Below are 21,601 nucleotides of genomic sequence, written 5' to 3' on the forward strand. Positions count from 1 at the left end.
AATATTAAAGTGCTACCTTAAAAAAGTCAGATTTGCCGGGCGCGGTGGCTCACGCCTGTTATCCCAGCACTTTGGGAGGCCGAGGTGGGCAGATCACAAGGTCAGGAGATTGAGACCATCCTGGCTAACACGGTGAAACTCTGACTCTATTAAAAATACAAAAAAAAAAAACACATTAGCCCGGCGTGGTGGTGGGCGCCTGTAGTCCCAGCTACTCAGGAGGCTGAGGCAGGAGAATGGCATGAACCCAGGAGGCGGAGCTTGCAGTGAACAGAGATCGCGCCACTGCACTCCAGCCTGGGTGACAAAGCGAGACTCCATCTCAAAAAAAAAAAAGTAAAAAAGTCTGGTTTATCTATGTTTAACTTGCTGAAATATAAAATGACAGTTAGTATTTTTGTTTGGTAGTTTTTTGTTTTTTTGCTTGCTTGCTTTTGAGAGAGAGGGTCTCACTCTCTTGCCCAGGCTGGAATGCAGTGGCATGATCTCAGCTCACTGCAACCTCCGCTTCCTGGACTCAAGTGATTCTTGTGCCTCAGCCTCCCAAGTAGCTGGGATTACAGATATGCCACCACACCCGGCTATTTTTCTTTTTTGTATTTTCTGTAGAAACAGAATTTTACCATGTTGCCCAGGCTGGAATAGTTATGATAGTATATGATAAGACTGGGTGTGATGGCTCATGCCTGTAATCCCAATACTTTAGTAGGCTGAGGCAAGTGGATTGCTAGAGCATAGGAGTTGGAGACCAGTCTGGCCAACATGGCGAAACCCTGTCTCTACTAAAAATACAAAAATTAGCCAGGCATGGCAGCACACTCCTGTAGTCCCAGCTACTTGGAGGCTGAGGTGGAGGGATTGCTCAAACCCTGGAGGCAGAGGTTGCTGTGATTATGCCAGTGCAATCCGTGGTGAAACCCTGGCTCTGCAAAAAATAAAAACATTAAGCATGGTGGCACACATCTGTAGTCCCAGCTACTTGGAGGCTGAGGTGGGAGGATGGCTCAAAGCCTGGAGGCAGAGGTTGCTGTGATTGTGCCACTGCAATACAACTTGGGCAACAGAGCAAGACCCTGTCTCAAAAAAAAAAAGAATTAATTAAATTAAATGTATTATAGTTGCTAATTGATTATTTTTGTTGCTTTTTGTTTGTAGGATGAAAAAGAACAAAAATATTTTAGCCTCTCTGATTTTACTAGTAAAAAAAAAAAGTCCCAACTTTTTTCTGGTTTTAATTTTAAAATTGCAGAGATTACTCTTTAGTTTTTAAAAATCACAAAATAGTGATTGGAGAGGAATATCAAATCACTTAAGTCAGCCTCACTACTATACTGTGCAGATATTTTTATGTAATGCATGGTAGAATTACTTATTACTCAGCTCACAGGACAACTTGAATGTGTAGATTACGGAATGAACTCAGGAATGGACATCACAAATTACAGAACATTGATGCATTTTAGGTGGAAAGCAAGGTAATGAGGAAGATAGTTGAGAAACTGTGATAAAAAGATGGGCAGGACACCTTGAACCTGGCTGCTGTCAGGCAAGCAGAGGGCCATTTCTACCCCTGCTTTTACAGAGACATTGCTTTTTCCAGGCTTCCCGGATGGCAGAGTAAGGCGGAGCTCCTTCAGAGAGAGTGAGCCTGCTCAGGACTTCAAAGTATACACAACCTACATCGTGTTCTTGGTGATTCTAAATTAGCCATAGTTAAAATTTCAGGTTTCCTGGTTTTAAAAAGTATTTTTATACTATATTTAAATATCAGAGATCTCCTGTGCTTTGGCATGTTTTTTAAATGAATTTGTCCTTAACAGTTTCTGAGGGAGACACTCATGGTTATCACTGAGTTGGAAATGAAGATAATGTTTTAGCATTTTGTTTGATATAAGTTTTGTTCATTTGGCTTAATTTTATATTAATCGTTGAAGATGCTGATTGGTGTTTGGGGTTTTGTTTATTTGTTTTTCATTACTATTAGGTGGCTTCAGCCAGATTCATATGCTGATCCTCAGAAAACATCTTTGATCCTGAATAAGGATGATATTCGTTGTGGTTGGCCTACCACCATAACTGTTCAAACAAAAGACCAGTATGGGGATGTGGTACATGTTCCCAATATGAAGGTAATTATAACTGGATTAAATTAGCAGACATCTATATACTGGCTATGGTGACTGATAACGTTTTAGAAATGCCAAGTGCTGAGAGTCCATTTGTTTTACCCTCTTTATATAATGGATGGTGCTGAAAGTTTGTTTAAATGACTTGTTTATATTAAGTAGTCCCCAAGTTTCTGAGTTACATGTATTTTTTTGTGAGTTCTTTACATTTTGCTACCTGTTATGATGACTCAAAGGAGGGATAAGAAAGTATCCATCTAAAGAGTGCCAGGCACATAGACGGAAGGCCCTCAATACGTATTGATTGAATAAATGCATGGAAGAATACATTTTTAAATTTTGTATATAGCTTTGAAAGACTCAAGTACATTCTCTGTTTGGTATAATTGAAACCACATTTAAAAAATAACAGTCATTAAATAATTTAGAAATATATGAGTTTAGATTGTAAAAGAATGAGGAATTGAAATAGTTGTATAACATATTGATGAATATAGAGTTTTTAGGATACCTCTTACCTGAAATAATAATTAATAATGATGTTTCAGAGCATATTATACATAATTATTTGTGATTTAATCTGTTAATATGAATATCTCATCTAAAACTTTTATTTCTGAAAAATTTATATTGAATACAATTTTATATAGGCAGTCCCAGCCCTCTTCTCCTTCAAAGTTGTCTTACAGAGTGATTGGTTGGTTGAAGCTTAGAGTTGATTAAGCCACAAAACCCTCTTTGCTCATAGGACAGCTAATTTTGCCTCAATATTATTTTCAGTAGAACTATTTCAACTACTTCATGCATTCTTTCATTTATAGCATGAAGAAGTACAATGCCAATGTAGCATCTTACCTAAGTAAAAAATAAGAGCACATTGCTTAAATGACTTAAGACCAGTAAATAAAACTGTGTGGAAAAGCTTTCAACCCTGATGCTAAATCAAAATCAGTCTTTTAGCAGTGTCTTTCAAATATTTGGCCATGATCTATAGTTAGAATTTTTATTATAACCCAAAGATATCAAATAAATATATGATGGAGTAGTGTCTATGTAATAGCATATATTAAGTACATATAATTTACTTTATATATACATACACACATAACGTACATAATATGCTATACTCTGATATTTTCTCTATCTAATTTTTTAAGGCAAATCATACCCTTCACAAAGTGAGTTCATGCTTACTTGGAATTATTCTATAAAATGCAAAAAGCATCACAAATTATAATAAAAAAATGAATTAAAAATAAAGTTATCCTGATAGTGATATGAAAAAAATGACTACTCGAGGACGAAATTTTGATCACAGTACAACACTCATTAAGATATTGAAGGACTTGTATATTGTGTATTCACTGATGAATTTCTTAATGTAGTGAGTTGTTAAATCCAATCTTTGAACCCTCAAGTTTAAGTTTTTTATTCATGTGACAACATTCTAATACCATGTTCATACTGTTATGCTTCTGGTATTTCTTTAGTTGTATTTTCTCCTTTGCACCTTCTATTATCTCTTTTGATATCTGGGTTGTTTATATCTTGCATTTGAAAGTCAGACTTTATCTTTTTTTTTTCATCTTAGAGTTATTTTTTTAACCATATGATGGATCCACTTTTTTTTTCTCTCTTCCCCTTCCCTCTCCTCTTTCACTTTCCCCTCCTTCTGCTTTTTCCCTCTTTTCTTCCTCTTCTTTCTCCTCCATATATTTGCTTCTCCTACTTTGTATCTTTCCTTGCCTTAAACCTCTTACCCAGTGTGCTCTAAATTCCTTTCAGATTTATCCAATTTAGAAACTTTCTAGAAAATCATTATAAATACTATCTAGAAGAAGTGATTTGTGCTCCTACTGATGTTTAATTCATTAATATCATATTATATTAGCTGGAAACAAAATTAACCTATTTTACTTTCAGCCTATTAGTATATGAAGTCTCAGGAGTACTTTAGACTGTTCAGAAATTGTTAAAATCTTTATGCAATAATAGCTAATTATTTGAAGCATAAAAATTGATTTGCAGCTAATATTTCAATGAGTTCCAAAATGCTTTAGAAAGCAACAAGTGTTATTGTTACCGTTTTTTACTTATAAAATGACTGTTTCCTACATGTGATAAAATGAGTTAGAACTAAACACACATATTGTACCAATGTCAATTTCCTGGTTTTGGTTCAATACCATCAGTGTTTGACAGTGTTGGATAAAATGTAGCCATTGGGGGAACCTGATTGAAGGGTACATAGGACATTTCATCTATTTTGAAACTTCCTGTGAATTAAAAAAAAAAAAAAGTTTATTTTAAGGAAATCTTACTTATTGACAAGAGAAAGTCACATAGGAAATAAAAGAGTAACTTTTTTAAAGTAGCACAGTTTGTAAAAGAAAGCAGAATGGTTATTCTATAATGTCTCAGTTTTCTTAGAGTATAAAATTATTCAGTGATTTACTTCAAGATTCATGGTGCATACAGACATAGACTCTAGTGATAATTTGTTAAATACTTAGGGTAAACATAGTTGCTTACAGAAAGGTTAAATTGAAATAGTATGTAAAAAAATAGTGTCTATTATTTAAAAGCAAATATGTTTGAGACAGGAGAGTTCCCTTGACCCCTTTGTGAAACTTGACGTGGGTGTGGTGTGGCTCATTTACTTGGCTGCTGCACTCAAACCCCTTGCAGGATGGGGAGCACCCAGGCAAGCAGGTGCCAGGGCCGGGGCTTGTGTCTAGGGGTGTGTCACAATTAATGCTATTTTAGATTTGTTTTCTGTGGATGGCTAAGTGTTAAACAGCTCAGTGAAGAGTCAGCATGACAGCGTTTTTGGATTCCCGCACCCAGTGTGTCCTGAATTCTTGGCTGGCATACAGGAAGAATCAGGTCATACGAACAGGTGATGAATGCGTGAATGCGGCGTTTTTTTGTTTTTGTTTTTGTTTTTGTTTTTTTTGAGACGGAGTCTGGCTTTGTCGCCCAGGCTGGAGTTCTGTGGCACAATCTCAGCTCACTGCAAGCTCCGCCTCCCAGGTTCACGCCATCCTCCCGCCTCAGCCTCCCGAGTAGCTGGGACTACAGGCGTCTGCCACCACACCTGGCTAATTTTTTGTATTTTTAGTAGAGATGGGATTTCACTGTGTTAGCCAGGATGGTCTCGATCTCCTGACCTTGTGATCCACCCACCTCGGCCTCCCAAAGTGCTGGGATTACAGGCGTGAGCCACCGTGCCCAGCCACTGCAGATTTTATCATACAGTGGAAGTGGCCCTCAGTGGAAGGAGAGCTGGAAAGGGCATGGTGTGAGACGGTGATATTTCTCTGAAGCCCAGCAGTCTCCAGCCAGGCTCCTCTCCGAAGTCGTGCCGTGTGAGGTTAAGCCGCATGTCTGTCAGTTGCTGCTTCTCCACTTGATATTCACCACTTGTCTCTCTGCTAGCTGAAGTCTGGGATTTATAAGAGCATAGGGTAGCGAGGCAGAGCTGGCCAAAAAGGCAACATTTAGGCGGAATACAGGGATAAACTGGTCTCAGTTAGGGCTGTGGTTTCCAGGCTTGAGGGTGGGGCCTTTGACAGGGAACCACCTTCTCCTTTCCGGTATATCTCTGACTCCTGTCTGTATCATCTTCAAAATTTTTAATTATATTTAAAGTTTAAAGCTTTTCATGCTAGCACGTGTTTGAGTTGAAATTTTAACCATTTACCTGTAAACTGCTGTTTTTTAAGTATAAGGATGGGTTTTTAATATTTCCAGGGAATTGTGTCAGTCCAAATACTGATCTCTTGTAACCTCATCTGAAGATAGTGGTCACTTAATGGAATCTATTTGTCACCAGTGCCTAACGTTATGTAAATGGTGAAAGTCTCAAACTACTGATTCCATAGAATGGCATTATTAAGAACAATAAACATTAAAGACAGTCTGTAGTTCTGAGGTAGTCCTCAATTACTTAAAAATACTATCACTTTTATCTCTGCTACTTTTTCTATTTCTGTGACAATCCTGTTGAATTACCTATTCTTGCCAAGCACAAAAATGTTGTCTGTAAGGAACAGCAGAAACTTTGAGTAAAGCTCAGAATGGTGATACCTGCTGAAGACCTAAAGTGAAATTCAAATTGTGTGTACATTTGTGGTTGCCTAGGGGTCAAGTGTTTTTCTGCCAATGCATAAACAAATAAAAACCGAACGTTTTCTTATAATTCCTGGAAAATATTTCTGAAAAGTCTTTTTATAAGACAGTTTGTGTTTTCAATATATTAACATCCCTCAACAGATCTGTGCTTTGTATCTATATAGTAGAGTTAGTAGATGAAAGATAGTCTCATTTTATTGTTGAAGAAATTGAGTTGCAAAGTTATAATTCCTGGAAAGTATATCTAAAAGGTATTTTTATAAGACAATTTGTATTTTTAATATATTAACATCCTTAACAAATCTGTTTTTTGCATCTATATTGTAGAGTTACTGGATGAAAGATAGTTCCGTTTTATTGTTGAAGAAATTGAGTTGCAAAGTTTAATTATTAATAGATTGCTTAAATGTTATGTTAGTGATAGAGCTGTCTAATAATATTCTTTCTTCACCAGAGTAAAGAAACATCTTTGGGCTTTAGGTATAAGATTTGTTTCATTAAGTGTTAATTTTTGAAACTTCTATCAACAGAGAACATTTTCTTCTTTAGAACAGTGCAGCTCAAACTGACATTAGTGCTTTAAAATGTGCTAAGATTGTGGGAAAGCATTTACACTTGCATTACCTGATAAAACAATTTGTTAGTCCCTGCAATAACTTAATGTAGATTCATTCCACTGCCTTTTCCTGTACTTTATTAGTGGTGCATTTGTTTTTATGTTTTGAGATATCTGATTATGTATTCCAAAATGATGAGGCCTTGTTTTACACTGTGTTCATGGTTCGTATTGGTCAACCCATCTTGAGGTCATTCGAACTCTGTTGAATAAACCTTTGAAGGGAATGCCAGAGATAGACCAATGCTAACATAAAGTATGCATAATTGTGAGTTTATAATTTTAAGTTGCTTATTTTGATGTCAATGACAATTTAATAATAATAGTATTTGGTTTCTGTAATACCATGTTTAGGTGGAAGTGAAAGCTGTCCCTGTTTCTCAGAAAAAAACATCTTTACAACAAGATCAAGCAAAGAAACCTCAAAGGATTCCTGGCAGTCCTGCAGTAACAGCTGCATCTTCTAATACTGACATGACTTTTGGAGGACTGGCATCACCAAAGCTAGATGTTTCATATGAACCAATGATAGTGAAGGAAGCTCGATACATTGCCATAACAATGATGAAGGTAATTTATTTTACTTATCAGAAAAATTTTACTTTTCAACATTCGTTTATTTAACCAATATTTCAGTGTTTCAGATGCAGACACGAAATTATAAGTCCAAAGAACATTTGATGGATATTAAATTTGCAGCAACACTTTTAAGATGATGTTATCCTATCTTCAGAGAGGGTTTTCATTGGTTTTTGACAGATGTCCAAAGGGGATCATCAATTACAGATCAAGTTAATCCAATCAGAGATACAGGTGTATTAGGCTGAGTTTCAGTTCCTGTGAAAGTACTTGTCTACTTTTCACCAGGAACAGTGGCCCACACCTATAATCCCAGTGCTTTGGGAGGCCAAGGAGGGAGCAACACTTGAGGCCAAGAGAGTTCGAGACCAGCCTCAGTAACATAGTGAGACCGCATCTCTACAAAAAAGTAAAAATAAAGTAAAATTTCTAAGTACTTGTCTATTTGCAGTTTACTATTCGTGCTAGAATGTATCTCTTGAGGGTTTCGCTCTTTACCTATGCCCCCTTCAATTTTGGATTCTCTCAAATGCCATATGTATCTCCTAGAACTCTTTGGGATTTTTAGCTCTCTAATAACTTTAGACATTTAAAAATATACATTTTGGATGTTCTAGTTATCTTCAGAGGCAGCGTTAGTCTGAATTATGAAGGTAGTCATTATTCGAAGCTGAAGTTTATAATTTTGGCATTTTCAGAGAGCAGTCATGAGCCATTGAAGGCTTTTGGGTAGAAGAATGGCTTGATTAGATTTGAGTTTTATAAAGATTATAGTGGAATATGGACGGTGTAATTGGGCAGATGATCAAGAAACATGGCTTGGTTTTAGTCTCTTTAGGGGACTGTTGATTTAATTTGGTTAGATATGCTGATCAGTTGGATTACTGAGTTGTCAATCAGGATAGATTCAATAGAATCAGTAGAACCTGGTAGCTGGTGGAGGTGGAGTAAAGAAGAAAGGTAGGAAATAAAAGATGAAATTCACATTTTGAGCTTGTGTCCAACTGATAATGGAAAAGGGGCAGGTTTTGGTTGAGAAAGATAACAGATTCAGTTTTGGATGAGATGAGTTTTAGGTACTTCTGAAATACCTATGTGAAGATGTATAAAACAAAGTTGGATGTACAGACCTGAGTGATCACAGTCTGACCTCAAGAAAAGGATTCAGGAATCATTAACACTTACATTACTTATGAAGTCATGGGAATAGATGATACCTTCTATGGTGAATGAAGACAGAAGTTCCAGGATAGGATCCTAAGAAACACCAGTATCACTGAGTCTCAGACTCTTCTCTGCATCAGAAGCATCTGGAGCACTTACTTTAAAAAAAGATTTCCAAGCACCCAGAGATTTAGATTCAGTGGGTTTGGAGAGAGAGTCAGGAATTTGCCTGAAACAAATATGCAGAGTGATTCAAACTCAAAACCTATACTTTGAGAAATATTGATTTACAAGATAAGAGAAAAAGAAAGGAAAAGGAAAAACAGTTCACATTGGTAAGAGTACTAGCCAAAGAAGCAACACATAATTAAGGGAATGGCTGAAGTGAGTGTGGATAAGCCTCTCAAGATATTTGACTGTAGAAAGAACCAGAGGAAATGGAATTGAGTGAAGGCTTTGGAGTATGGGGTCTTATTAATAGGATAGACTTACATATTTGAGTGCTGATTAGGAGATAATTCAGAGAAAGAAAACAAAGACACTCTGAATATAAAAATAGAATATAGAGCTCAAGTGGTAGCATTGGCCTTAAATAGGAGGAATAGTGCTTGTTTCATTCTACCAGGAGAAGGAAAAGAAAGCTTAATACAGATGCTAGTAAATTTTTAGGTTTTGCAGCCAAAGGAATTATTTAAAACCGTAATTATGTGTTTTGGGTTGGAAATGGAAGTGGTGAATCTTAGGGTCAAGGTTTTGAAACAAAGGGGAAAAAATGAAATTGTTATTCCTTGAGATTGAAAGAAAGCACCGATCAGAAAAGATGTATTAGATGCCTTTGAATAATCAGTTGAAATTGAAGATTATTTGTAAATAACAATGTGAGTCATATGAGCATGGATAAAATAATCATTTGGATTGATCTAGCATTAAAATTTTGCTAGATAATTCATCAAAAGAACAGTGGAACAAGAAGTTGAGTATATGGTAGCTAAAGAGAGGACAGTGGAACCTAACTTAGTTTGGAAGGGAAGAAATTTCAGAGAGTCAAGGAAGTTAGAGGGACTAGATGTCAGAGTAGATATAGGAATAGTAAAAAAAAAAAAACTGAACAGCCCACTTTATTTTGATTTCAGAGACAGAACAATTCTGAGTAATGTCACAGGTCTGTGACTTTTGGTGTGAGTGGCTGGAAAAAAGTTGAAGTTATTGAGGTTAAAGAAATCAGAGAATGAGAAACTGGAGTTCTAGATGAATTGTCCACTGGCTGTTAAAGAATTCAAGGCTACAAAGTCTTCTCTATTCGAACACTTATTTAATGAATTTAGTTTCTAGTCTCCTTACCTCCCTAGTCTTTTAGTTTCCTATGGACATGCTTCAATTTGTATAATTTCTTTTGCAAATTTTGTTACCACAACAAAATGCAATATTTCAAACATGTTCTGAGTAGTCTAGGTTTAGAGCAGGTATAGAATACCATTCCCAAACAGTATCTGTGAAATGTTAATTCAGGTTCCGGGAGGAAATTTTCCTTATCAACCATTCACAGATACTATGTACTCACCCAGGAGTGAGCCAAGTATTATAGAGGATGGAAAAATGAGATATGGTCTCTTCTTTCATTACTAAGTGTGTTAATAATATGTATTTGAGGGAAAGTGATGAAGTAGAAAATACATTGTACTCAAAGTCTAGAAACCTGGATTTCCTTCTTTTCTCACCTTTGTATGGCCAAAGACTCAGCCTTAACTTACGTTTTTCTCACGTGTAACTTTTGAGTAGGCAAAGTCAGCTAGATCATTCCTAATTCATTTTTATGAAAACAAAAAGAGTAGAGAGAAGGAAAGGGGCTTTGAGTTTGCTTCCTTTTGCTGTAAGTACAGGAGGAGTTAGACGTGGATGAGCAGTTGGACATCTTGACCTGAACCTTGAAAGATAATGATTTCTTTGCTAATGTTGCAGGCATACAGAAGTATTGGGAATAATGTGCCAAGTTTCATGTACCTACAGCCCATTTTTGTCTTTACATTTTACCATAATTGTTTCAGGTCATTTTGTTATTTTTTATTAAGAAACAGATTGCTACACGTACAATTGAAGCCTGCATAAACCCTTCCTCAGACCCATTACCACCCCTTCCTTAGAGGTAACTGCTGTCCTGAGTGTAGTGATTCTCATTCCTGTATATATTTTTAGGCTCTGGTTGAATACAACTTTATTCATAAGCAGTATATTTTGGATTGTTCAATATGTTTTCCAGAAGTTTATAAAATAGTATCATATTGTATGTATCATTTTGCCAGATTTTTGCTTAATGTTATTTTTGAGGTTCAGCCATGTAGCTATAGATCATTCATTTTAACTGCTTTAAAGTATTCCATTGGGTTACTATTCCATAATTTGTCCATTCTCCCATTGATAGACACTTTTATAAACTGTACAGAAATAAACATTCTATATTTGTCTCCTTTTGTACATGAGCAAGAGTTTGTGTAAGATACATACTTAGAAGTGGAATTGTTAAGTTGTAGGGCATGCACACCTTCAACTACGTTAAGTATTGTCAAAACTCACATTCCCATGAGCAATGTATGAAAGCAGCAGGTGCTGCATATGTTCTCTTCAGCGCTTGGTTCTTACCAACACAATTTGATGACCGTGATATGATTTATTTTAGTTTTGTTTTCTTTTGTATTTTCTTTCAAGTTTAGTTAAATAACTTTCCTGGTCTTTATTGACCTTTCAGATTTCTTCTTCAGAGAATTGTCTTGACTCTTTTGTTGTTGTTGTTTATCTCTTTTGTATGGATTTGTTCTTTATATATTATGGATGCGTATCACCTATGGGTTGTACAAGTTAAAAATCTCCTTCTCCAAGGTGGAAGCTTTTCCTATCTTTATAGTATCTTTGTTTTGGAAAACTTTAAAATTTTAATGTACTCAGAAGATGTTATCTGTTTTTTTTCTTTTGCTTTTTTTTTTAAGTTTTGGTGTTTACTTTTGGATCTTCAAACCACATAGAATTTATCTTTAATAAATAGTCTAATGTAGGTAATTGAGTTTTTTCTTTTTATCCTATATGGATAACCAGTTGTCTCACAACCATTTATTGAATAATGTATTACTCTATTAATTGAGAATATTTTTAAATGATTTTACAGTTGTTACTGGTCTCTTTTTAAAAGGTTTATGAAAATTATTCATTTGAAGAACTACGTTTTGCATCACCAACTCCTAAGAGGTAAGGATCGTTTTCTCAAAGTATAACCAAAACATGTGTTGTCAGCTGCTTGCAACTAAAATCGTCCTGCATTTCAACTTTATTTTCTATAAATAAATACTTTATAGCATTTTTCTAGGTTGCCGTTGCTGATAGAGATTTGTCACATAATAATGTATAGATTTGCAGAAAGCATGTGTTTATATTCAACTGTAATACTGCCAGCATGTTATATAATACTACCTACTAGTGAAAGTAGGTATGTAAAGTAGGTATCTAGTTTAAACATCTAAAAATGTTTAAATTGACTTGTTTAGGATTGATTAGTTTGTTTTTCACTTGTTTGCTATTTGAAAATTAATCCTTTTCTCCTTCCAATGAATTGTGGAGAGATTTCAGCATGTGGTATACTTGTATTTGATTGTACTGTCTTAATTTTTCAGCCCATAAGTAATTCTGTTAACTTCAGATTTAAGCACATTTTTTTGAGTTACTATTTTATTTGTTAGTAACAGTACTTCTTAAAATAGACACTTGGAAAAAATAATTAAATGCATTATAGTTTGGAGAGATCACCTCCATAGAATTTAGAAAAATCCCTGAAGTGAATCTGGGATAGCAGAATTATGTATAGGCTGGAAATGCCAGTTTGAAACTCATGAGGAAAATACATTTGGGAATCATCTACATAGAGATGGCATTTATTTAAAAACGAGGAATGGATGTCACCTAGATAGATGGCATAGGTAGAAAAAAGATTACCCAGACCCAAATCTTGGAGCATTCCTTAAATTAAACAGTAGTCAGAAAAGGGAAAGCAACAAAACACTGACAAAGAATGACCAGTGAGATAAGAAAAAAGCCAGGAAAATAAATGTCGCCGAAGCAAAAGGAAGGAAGTATTTTAAGATAGGAAGAGTTGTCAGCTATCAAATGCTACTGAGAGATTGCTGAGGATGAAGTGACCATTGAACTTGGGGACATGGTGGTCACTGGTGACTTTGACATCAGCAGGTGTAAGGAAATGTTGGAAACAAAAGCCTAGTAAGGATAAATTGTGGGAGGGAAGTAAAAGTGAGAAAATGGAGTTTGATATAAATAGGAGAAGAGATGTAAGACCTTACTAGAGGAGGCTGTAATATCAAAGGGAGGTGTTAGTGAAGGTTCTAAAGTTTGTGTGCTAATGGAAATGATTCAGTAAATTGAGAGTATTGATGATGCATGAGAGAGAGAACAAGGTGATTGCAGCTTGAAAATGTTGAGGGAATAAGATTCACGGGACAAGGGCAGGGGCTAGCTTTGGATCAAATCCGGGACACTTCCTCCATTCTACCATGAGAGAAGGCAGGGGAAAGTAGGTTTATTAATCACATTGCAACTTTGAGGTTGTATCTGATTGCTTATTGTCTCACAAGAAAGAGGTGAGGTCATGATCACCTGAGCGTGAGGAAGAGAGGTGGTGCAGGTTTGAGGTAAGAAAGAAGTGAAATTCAAGCATTTTGGAGAGTAGGCAAGCATACTATGGCAGGGTGGTAGGATTGCAAGGAGGTATGCAAACAAATTAAATTTTTGCTGAACTATCGTAATGATGTTGGCTGCTTAACCAAAAGTAAAATTTCCAATATCCATCTTATTTCTTTCCAGACCCAGTGAGAATATGCTGATCCGTGTCAATAATGATGGGACTTATTGTGCAAATTGGACTCCGGGGGCTATCGGACTCTACACTATTCATGTTACCATTGATGGCATTGAAATTGGTATTTTTTTTTTAAGCCGTGAGCTACTACTTACTTCGAATAACTAGAATCAAAATTATTTTTATCTTCTAGTTTTGCCCTTTAACTCTCATCATACATATGGATAGGTTTCATAACTTATTTGAGGCCTTGTTTTCTCATTCATAATGAGTATTTAATTAGTGCGTTAACATTTTGTAATAATTTCTAGTGTCCACCCAAGCACTGTAGCCCTCATGACTCCTTCCCTGCATTCCCTGATGTGAATAGTCAGGTGTGCTCTCTTCCACGGTGCTGTGTTACCCTGTCTCTCCCTTGCGGGTGTGTCTGTGCTTCTCCTGACTGTGAGCAGACAGCATTCATGTTTGGATCTTCCAGTGTAGCTCAGTGCCTGGCACATAATAACAGTAAATATGGATGAATGAATGCATTTTTCAATCTATCAATGTGTTAGTCTGGGTTCTCCAGAGAGACAGAACCAATAGGATATCTATACAGTCATGTGCCTCATAACATTTTGGTCAGTGACGAACAACATATATAGTGGTGGTCCTGTAAGATTTTTACTGTACCTTTTCTATGCTTAGATATGTTTAGATATGCAAATCCTTACCATTGTGTTACAGTTACCTACAGTATCCAGTAGAGTAACATGCTGTACAGGATTGTAGCCTAAGACCAATAGGCTGTACCATATAACCCAGGTAATCTGTACCATCTAGGTTTGCATAAGTCCACTCTGATGTTTGCACAGTGATGAAATTGCCTGGTGATGCATTTCTCAGAACATTTCCCCCATCTTTAAGCAATGCATGACTATATTAGATACATGAGAGGGGATTTATTAGGGAAAATTGGCTTGCACAGTTGTGGAGTCTGAAAAGTCCCATGGTAGGCCACACCTGCAGACTGGAGACCCTGGGATGCAGGTGGCCTCAGAACCAGAGAAGCAGATGATGTAACACTCAGTCTGAGGCCAAAGGCCTGAGAATCCGGGGGGGAGGGGGCACTAATATAAGTCCTGGAGTCTAAATTTTGGGGACCCTGGAATTCAAATGTCGAGGGACAGTAGAGGAAGTGTTTATCCAAGCTCCAGAAAATACATATGCGTTCACCTCTCCTCTGTTTTTGTTTGCTGTGTGTCCCCAGATGATTGGACAGTGCCTGCCCACATTGAGAGCAGATCTTCCCCGCCTACTCCACTCACACTCACACGCCAGTCTTCTCTGGAAACACCTTCACAGACCCAAAAGTTATGCCGTACCAGGTTTCTAGGTATTCTTTAATTCAGTCAAGTGGACACCTAGAACTAATCACAACCATTAACTTTCAAAAACATACTGCTTTTCTTTCAGGCATTAATCTTTTCTTTTCTTTACTTTTAAACTGTGTGTATAATAGGATAACAAGGAAAAAACTATAGTACTTATCAGTGTGAATTTCTTGTAACATTATTTTTCCTGATGCTCCTCAAGAAAAGGGGTTTCTGTGATCAGATAGATTTCAAAAACCTGGTACAGGATGAGTATCTTTTATCTGAAATGCTTGCCACCAGAAGTATTCTAGATTTTGGACTTTTTCTGATTTTGGCAGTTGAGCATCCCTAATTCAACATTTGAAAATTCAAAATGCTTCAATGAGCACTTTTTTTGAGCATCATGTCAGCACTCAAAAAATTTTAGATTTTAGAGCTTTTTGGATTTGGGGTTTTCAGATTAGAGATGCTCAACTTGTATATGGTAGTCTCACTTGAGACATTCATGCAATCTACATTAACATATTAGGGATTCTGAGAAGTTCTGAAATCAAGAAATTTGTCTATGTTTAATCCTTATCATGGGACCGCTTGCGAGTGGGAAAGAGAGAAACAGGGTGGAGATAGTAATAATACCAATTAATATTTCACCAAAATATTTGGGAAACCCTGCTTTAAGTCGTTTGCTTTGTCAGTGGAGGTAAAGAGGTACTTTACATTGATGTAATTGTATGTTCTCATACATTAATATAACTATATAGACTCAGATATGTCCAGTTCACCTGACCGTTCTAGAGACCTTCGCCAGCAGCCTTTGCTGCACTCTTCTTGATTTCAACATATCCATAGAGCCTTTAGTTCAGCAACCGTTTTTTGGTTGTGAGCATACATTGTCCTGAGTAAGACAATTCCTGTCAAGTGTTAACACTTAACTGAGGATTGTGAAAGTAAAACAGGCAAACCAAAATCATAGTGAAGTAGAATATAAGTAGTGACATACAAGAGATATAAATTACAGTAGGAATTCAAAAGTAGAAATAGCCAAGAATGACACTGTGAAGATTTTCTTCTCTCTAAAAATTCTGGTAAAATTTCAATAGATAGAGTTTTTTTCATCATCTTATCTAATTGTGGGATGAAGGAAACTGATACAAATTAGATAAGAAAAATCCACTTATATTTGTTTTTTGGAATGAAGCTGAAGAAAAAGACTTGCTTACTTAGAATCATCCATTTTCTTCCATACTCAACTTCACTGCTCTTCTTCCTAAGTTTTCTCCCACGCCATCAGTGGGCTGCAACCTTGCTTGACCATGGACAAGCAGAGATAATAATTCATTAGAACAATTACAATAATAATAGCTAACATTTATTATGCATTTAATATATATATCTAAATTTGTTCTACAGGTACTTTTTTTTTTTTTTTTTGAGACAGAGTCTCACTCTGTTGCACAGGCTGGAATGCAGTGACATAGTCCCTGCTCACTGCAACCTCCACCTCACAGGTTTAAGCAATTCTCATGCTTCAGCTTCCAGAGTACCTGGAATTACAGGTGTGCGCCATCATGCCCAGCTAATTTTTGTATTTTTAGTAGAGATGGGGTTTCGCTCTGGTGGCCAGTCTGGTCTTGAACTCCCAACCTCAGGTGATCCGCCTGCCCCAGCCTCCCAAAAGGATTACAAGTGTGAACCACTGTGCCTGGCCCCATGTACATTTTAAGTCATTTATTTCCTACAACAGCTCGGTGAGTTAGATACTATTATTTTTCCCATTTTATAGATGAAGAAATTGAGGCACAGAGAGTCAAACAGTTAGTGCAAGATATCGGAGTAACCAAAGCAGTCTAACATGAGAACCTCAGCTTCTCATAACCATGCTACATTGTCATAGAGCTGAGTGGTAGAGATGATGAGTGGTATTCTGATTTGATATTGTCTGATAAGATTTAATTCTCAAGAGTTTTTTTTTTATTATTTTCCATTTTTCCTGTATCATTTCATATGTTCTAGTTAAAGATAGGGAGCCCCTTCTTTTCCTTGACCTCCTGAGATGCTCCTTTAGAATCTCAGGGCCATTTTTAAAATATTTCTCTTGTTTAGCTTGCTAAATACCCATTACCTTAAAAGGACAGAAATCAGATATTTGTGTTAATTTTTAAAAATAGCCTGTGGATGTTTATAAGATTAGGTTTAAGGATCTTCCTTCTCTTTTTTTCTCATATGTTACAGTTCTCTTATTTTTCTGACAGATGCTGGTCTGGAAGTAAAAGTAAAAGACCCACCAAAAGGGATGATACCACCTGGAACTCAGCTGGTCAAACCAAAGACTGAACCTCAGCCTAATAAGGTTAGGGCAGAATGAGCTGAGAGCCAGAATCATTCAATTTTTACATGTTTGTCACTGATGCTTCAAAATGGCCAGTAAACATCTAACATTTTACTTGATTTCAGGACTTAAATTCTAATTATCCCTAAATAAATTTAGAGAGTAGTTTATGGTAATATTTCTAAGTTATAACATATGTACTTCTTTCTTTGTGTAATGCTATCGTAATTGATACATATTGTATTCTTCCTGCTATATAACGTTTACAATGAACAAAAAGTCTACTGAAATTAAGCGTAAAGTTTGCAAGGCAAAAATGTCCTCTACTGTCAAAAGAAAAGTTAACTTCTGAAATCTAAAGAGTAAGTACAGGCATTTTGGTAAACTGCATGTTAAAAAATGAAATATTGGTAATTGAATTTGTTTTTCCAAGAGAAACAAATGGTTTTTATCCTTCTTAACACATATCTTCAATATTTAGAAATGAGTTAAAATATATATAATTGTCTAAGTTTTATTTTCAGTAATATACATTTCAGTGCTTAAAAGTTCTGTGGTTAGTGTTGTTATAAAGCACTGTTATTTGCAGAGGGAGCCTCACTACAAATAATTCTGGAACCTTGTTAAGAATTATGATACGTTCAAACCTGCTTAATTTTACTTCTTGCTACTTATAAGATCTCTATTCCATGTTCTTCCTACCTCACTGTTAATCTTTGCCTTTCTCAGGTTCGAAAATTTGTGGCCAAGGACAGCGCAGGGCTTCGCATTCGTAGCCACCCTTCCCTTCAGAGTGAGCAGATAGGCATAGTGAAAGTCAATGGAACTATCACTTTTATTGATGAGGTAATTGATAAAGGAGCTCTTGGTAGTAAATTTTGGACAGAAAGTTTTTACATTGTTTTCTTAATAATAATGTTACTGAGTTTTTTGTAAGAATGTGTTTTAAGCAGTTTGGGAAATATTTTAAAACTATAGAATGTGTTCATTGAGTTTCAAACATTTCATTTATTTTATCGTTAAAAAATAAAATTATATATATATATATATATATTTTTTTTTTTTTTTTTGAGGCGGAGTCTTGCTCTGTCGCCCAGGCTGGAGTCCAGTGGCCGGATCTCAGCTCACTGCAAGCTCCGCCTCCCGGGTTCCCGCCATTCTCCTGCCTCAGCCTCCCAAGTAGCTGGGACTACAGGCGCCCACCACCTCGCCCGGCTAGTTTTTTGTATTTTTAGTAGAGACGGGGTTTCACTGTGTTCGCCAGGATGGTCTTGATCTCCTGACCTTGTGATCCACCCGTCTCGGCCTCCCAAAGTGCTGGGATTACAGGCTTGAGCCACCGCGCCCGGCCTATAAAATTATATTTTAAACATGAAAAGAACAATGTTCAACATAGTATTTAGAAATCTAAACATATATTCACTGAAAATGGGTATAGTTTTTCATGACATTTTAAAATGTTGTTTGTTTTGAAATGTGTTTCTTACTGCTTTAACTTTAGACAGTATATTTTTCTGGTAATACAACCAAGTAACTTCTGATTCTTAGAATATAAATATAAGGGAAGGAAGATTCGTATTCTTTTGGGTAACATCTGATTTTACTGTTTAAACTATGTATCTTAAAGTGTGGTTTCCTTGTGTTTTTATTCCTAAGTGAAATTGTTTTTATAATCTTGTCACATGAATTATCATATTGTTTTGGCACTCTTTGCCGCTTTTTTTTCCCTGGAGGGTCTCTCAGACTTACTTTCTACAAAAACTAGATGCTTAATCTCCACATCCACCATTATTTTCCTGCTTTGCAGACTTTCAGACCTTGCTAGCCTCATAGGACTTACAGGAAGGCCTGGCTTGTTTCTGTTGCTTTTTTTCTATAGATCCATAATGATGATGGTGTGTGGCTGAGGCTGAATGATGAGACAATAAAGAAGTATGTCCCTAACATGAATGGTTACACTGAAGCCTGGTGCCTCTCTTTTAATCAACATCTTGGCAAAAGTCTTCTGGTCCCTGTTGACGTAAGTAAAAGGTGGTTTTAAAAAGCATTATAGATACACACTGTTTTTTTTTTTTCACAGGGCTTTCTTTAATTAAGGCTTTTCAGTTCTGAGGTAACCCACAACTAAGTAACTTTTACTTTACAATTACTTGAATTCTTAAGGGCTTCTGTGTAATGAAAGTGAAGTTTGGCAAGGTTAAGGCCCTTGCTGCAGATTATGATCCATCACAGACAGGCAGGAAGTAGTAAATTTAATTAATTACTACTTAATTAAAGCTACTGAATTCCTTTCCAAGAGGTAGAAAATGAGACTGGTTACATTTTTTTCTTTCTTATTTATACAATTGTTTGGAATGAATTCCAAACTAAAGTTTATGAACTCAGAATTATACATTCAAAAACATGTATAAATGTATGTTATGTTCACATTTTGCAAGTAGTTCTATGTGTTTTGTCTAATTTTGAATTTCTTCTTTCTTGGCTTATAATACTATTATTTAGACTTGTGGTGCTATGTAGTATTCTAGTTGAAGTTAAATCCTAGTCTTTGAGAGAATTCATTGTACCTCCTTGTTAAGTATAGTAGAATAGAGCCAGTGTTCATAACATTGCTACTTCATGAAGTATAATAATAACCCACACTTCATTTTATATATTAACCAGGAAAGAATGATTTTTCCCTTTTTTCATTACCATCAAATGTGTGTGCTCTTTAGGACAGAGCTAATAAATAGCACAGGTAAAATTTTATTTAAAAACTTAGTATTTTAAACAGTTGAATTTCTTAAAAATCAGTTTATAAAGTTAGCTTATTATGTCAAACCATTCAGTATATTCCATTTGACTTTCTCCTTGATTGTCCGTAATAATGTTCTCCAAAGCAGTAGTTTATATAATACAAGACAATTCTTTGGTGAACAAAACATTGGAATTTCTATTTGTATTTATTGATCTCATTCTTTTTTATGTGTTTTTGTGTATGTTTTATAATAGCACGGTGGAGACTTTGTATATAGAGAGAGAGCAAGGAAGAGAGAAGGAAGATATGTGATCAAGAAAATTTAGAGTGTTGGCTTACTGCTTTATGGAGGTTAAGTTGAACAATGATACATCTATAATTAAAATACTAAATTTTAAATCAAAAAATTACATCAATTACATCTTATTAAATTTTCCTCAGATTTATACTTGCAGTTAAAAATAAAAAGGATTTTGACCTTCTATGAAAGTGTATTTTAAAGAGATAATTATAACCACCATTTTTGTACAGTTTTTTTTCCAATGTAGACTTTTTTGTTGGGCAAGGGGGAGTTGGGTTTTGTTTTTTATACAAACGGGAGAGCCGGGTGAGGTGGCTCACGCCTGTAATCCCAGCACTTTGGGAAGCCGAGGCCAGTGGATCACCTGAGGTCAGACCAGCCTAACATGGTGAAACCCTGTCTCTACTAAAAATACAAAAAATTAGCCGGGTGTGGTGGTGGGCACCTATAATCCTAGCTACTCGGGAGGCTGAAGTGGGAGAATTGCTGGAACTCAGGAGGTGGAGGTTGCAGTGATTCGAGATCGTGCCACTACACTCCAGCCTGGGAGACAGAGTGAGTCTCTGTCTCAAAAAAAATAAAAATGTAGTGATGGGGTCTCACTATGTTGCCCAGGCTGGTCTGGTCTCAAACTCCTGAGCTCAAGCGATCATCTTGCCTTGGCCTCACAAAGTGTTGATATTACAGGCATGAGCTACCACACCTGGCCATTGTTTGTTTTATTTAAGATAATTTTCTTCAGTCCCTAATAAAACGTTATTCCAGATTATATTATCTTTTCTACCTCCCCAGTCCAAATTTTCTCTGATTTCTTTGCTCATTTGAGGAGCTGCTTTTGGGAGAGAAAGATACTCACACAGATAAAGCAAGTCAATAAACAAAGGTAGAAAGGAAGAGCGAGAAGTATCATCTGTCAAAGTTCTGAATCCCACGGTTTTGTTTTAAAGCATTGTGTTCTGTTATTTGATGCTTTTGAACACCATTCAAGAGACTATCTGTAGTAGACAGTCTCCTTAAGGGAAAGAAGGGAGTAACAAAGGTTAGAGGAGCAGTAAGGAGTGGAGTGAGGCATGCAGATGCTTGTGGGTGGTTTTCACTGGAATGTGAGTGCGGAGGTTGTTAATGTGAACAGCTCAAGAGTGTCTGGTATTGTTAGGAAGCTAGGGTTTTTTTGATTTCTTCATTTTAAGAGTAGTAGTGACTTGAGAGTTTTATAAGTTAAAAGAAAGATACTAGTAGAAAAAGGGAGAAATTAAAGATGTAGATGATAAGGCTGAAGACTGAAAAACAGGAGGAGGAAATGGAATTAAGGGCACCTTGGAGAGCTTGCTTCTGTAAAAGAGCAGGGGATATGCCTGGCAGTAGTTATGTCTTGGTGGAGGGAGGGACAAGGGGAAGAGGT

General features: G+C 36.2%; 1 protein-coding gene across 17 annotated transcripts in view; it reads left to right on the top strand.

Annotated features, from left to right (window-relative positions):
- Positions 1 to 21,601, top strand: part of MYCBP2 (MYC binding protein 2) — a 299,211-nt gene that overhangs the window by 183,853 nt on the left and 93,757 nt on the right. For all 17 annotated transcript variants that reach the window (XM_033177503.1, XM_033177496.1, XM_033177499.1 and 14 more), the window contains 7 exons: positions 1,985 to 2,129; positions 7,231 to 7,446; positions 11,801 to 11,856; positions 13,480 to 13,595; positions 17,082 to 17,179; positions 17,888 to 18,004; positions 19,038 to 19,178. In XM_033177503.1, the coding sequence (XP_033033394.1) occupies positions 1,985 to 2,129; positions 7,231 to 7,446; positions 11,801 to 11,856; positions 13,480 to 13,595; positions 17,082 to 17,179; positions 17,888 to 18,004; positions 19,038 to 19,178 (889 nt within the window). The remainder of the gene's footprint in view (positions 1 to 1,984; positions 2,130 to 7,230; positions 7,447 to 11,800; positions 11,857 to 13,479; positions 13,596 to 17,081; positions 17,180 to 17,887; positions 18,005 to 19,037; positions 19,179 to 21,601) is intronic.

Source organism: Trachypithecus francoisi, unplaced genomic scaffold (assembly GCF_009764315.1).
Source record: "Trachypithecus francoisi isolate TF-2019V2 unplaced genomic scaffold, Tfra_2.0 Lachesis_group18, whole genome shotgun sequence".
NCBI lineage: Eukaryota > Metazoa > Chordata > Mammalia > Primates > Cercopithecidae > Trachypithecus > Trachypithecus francoisi.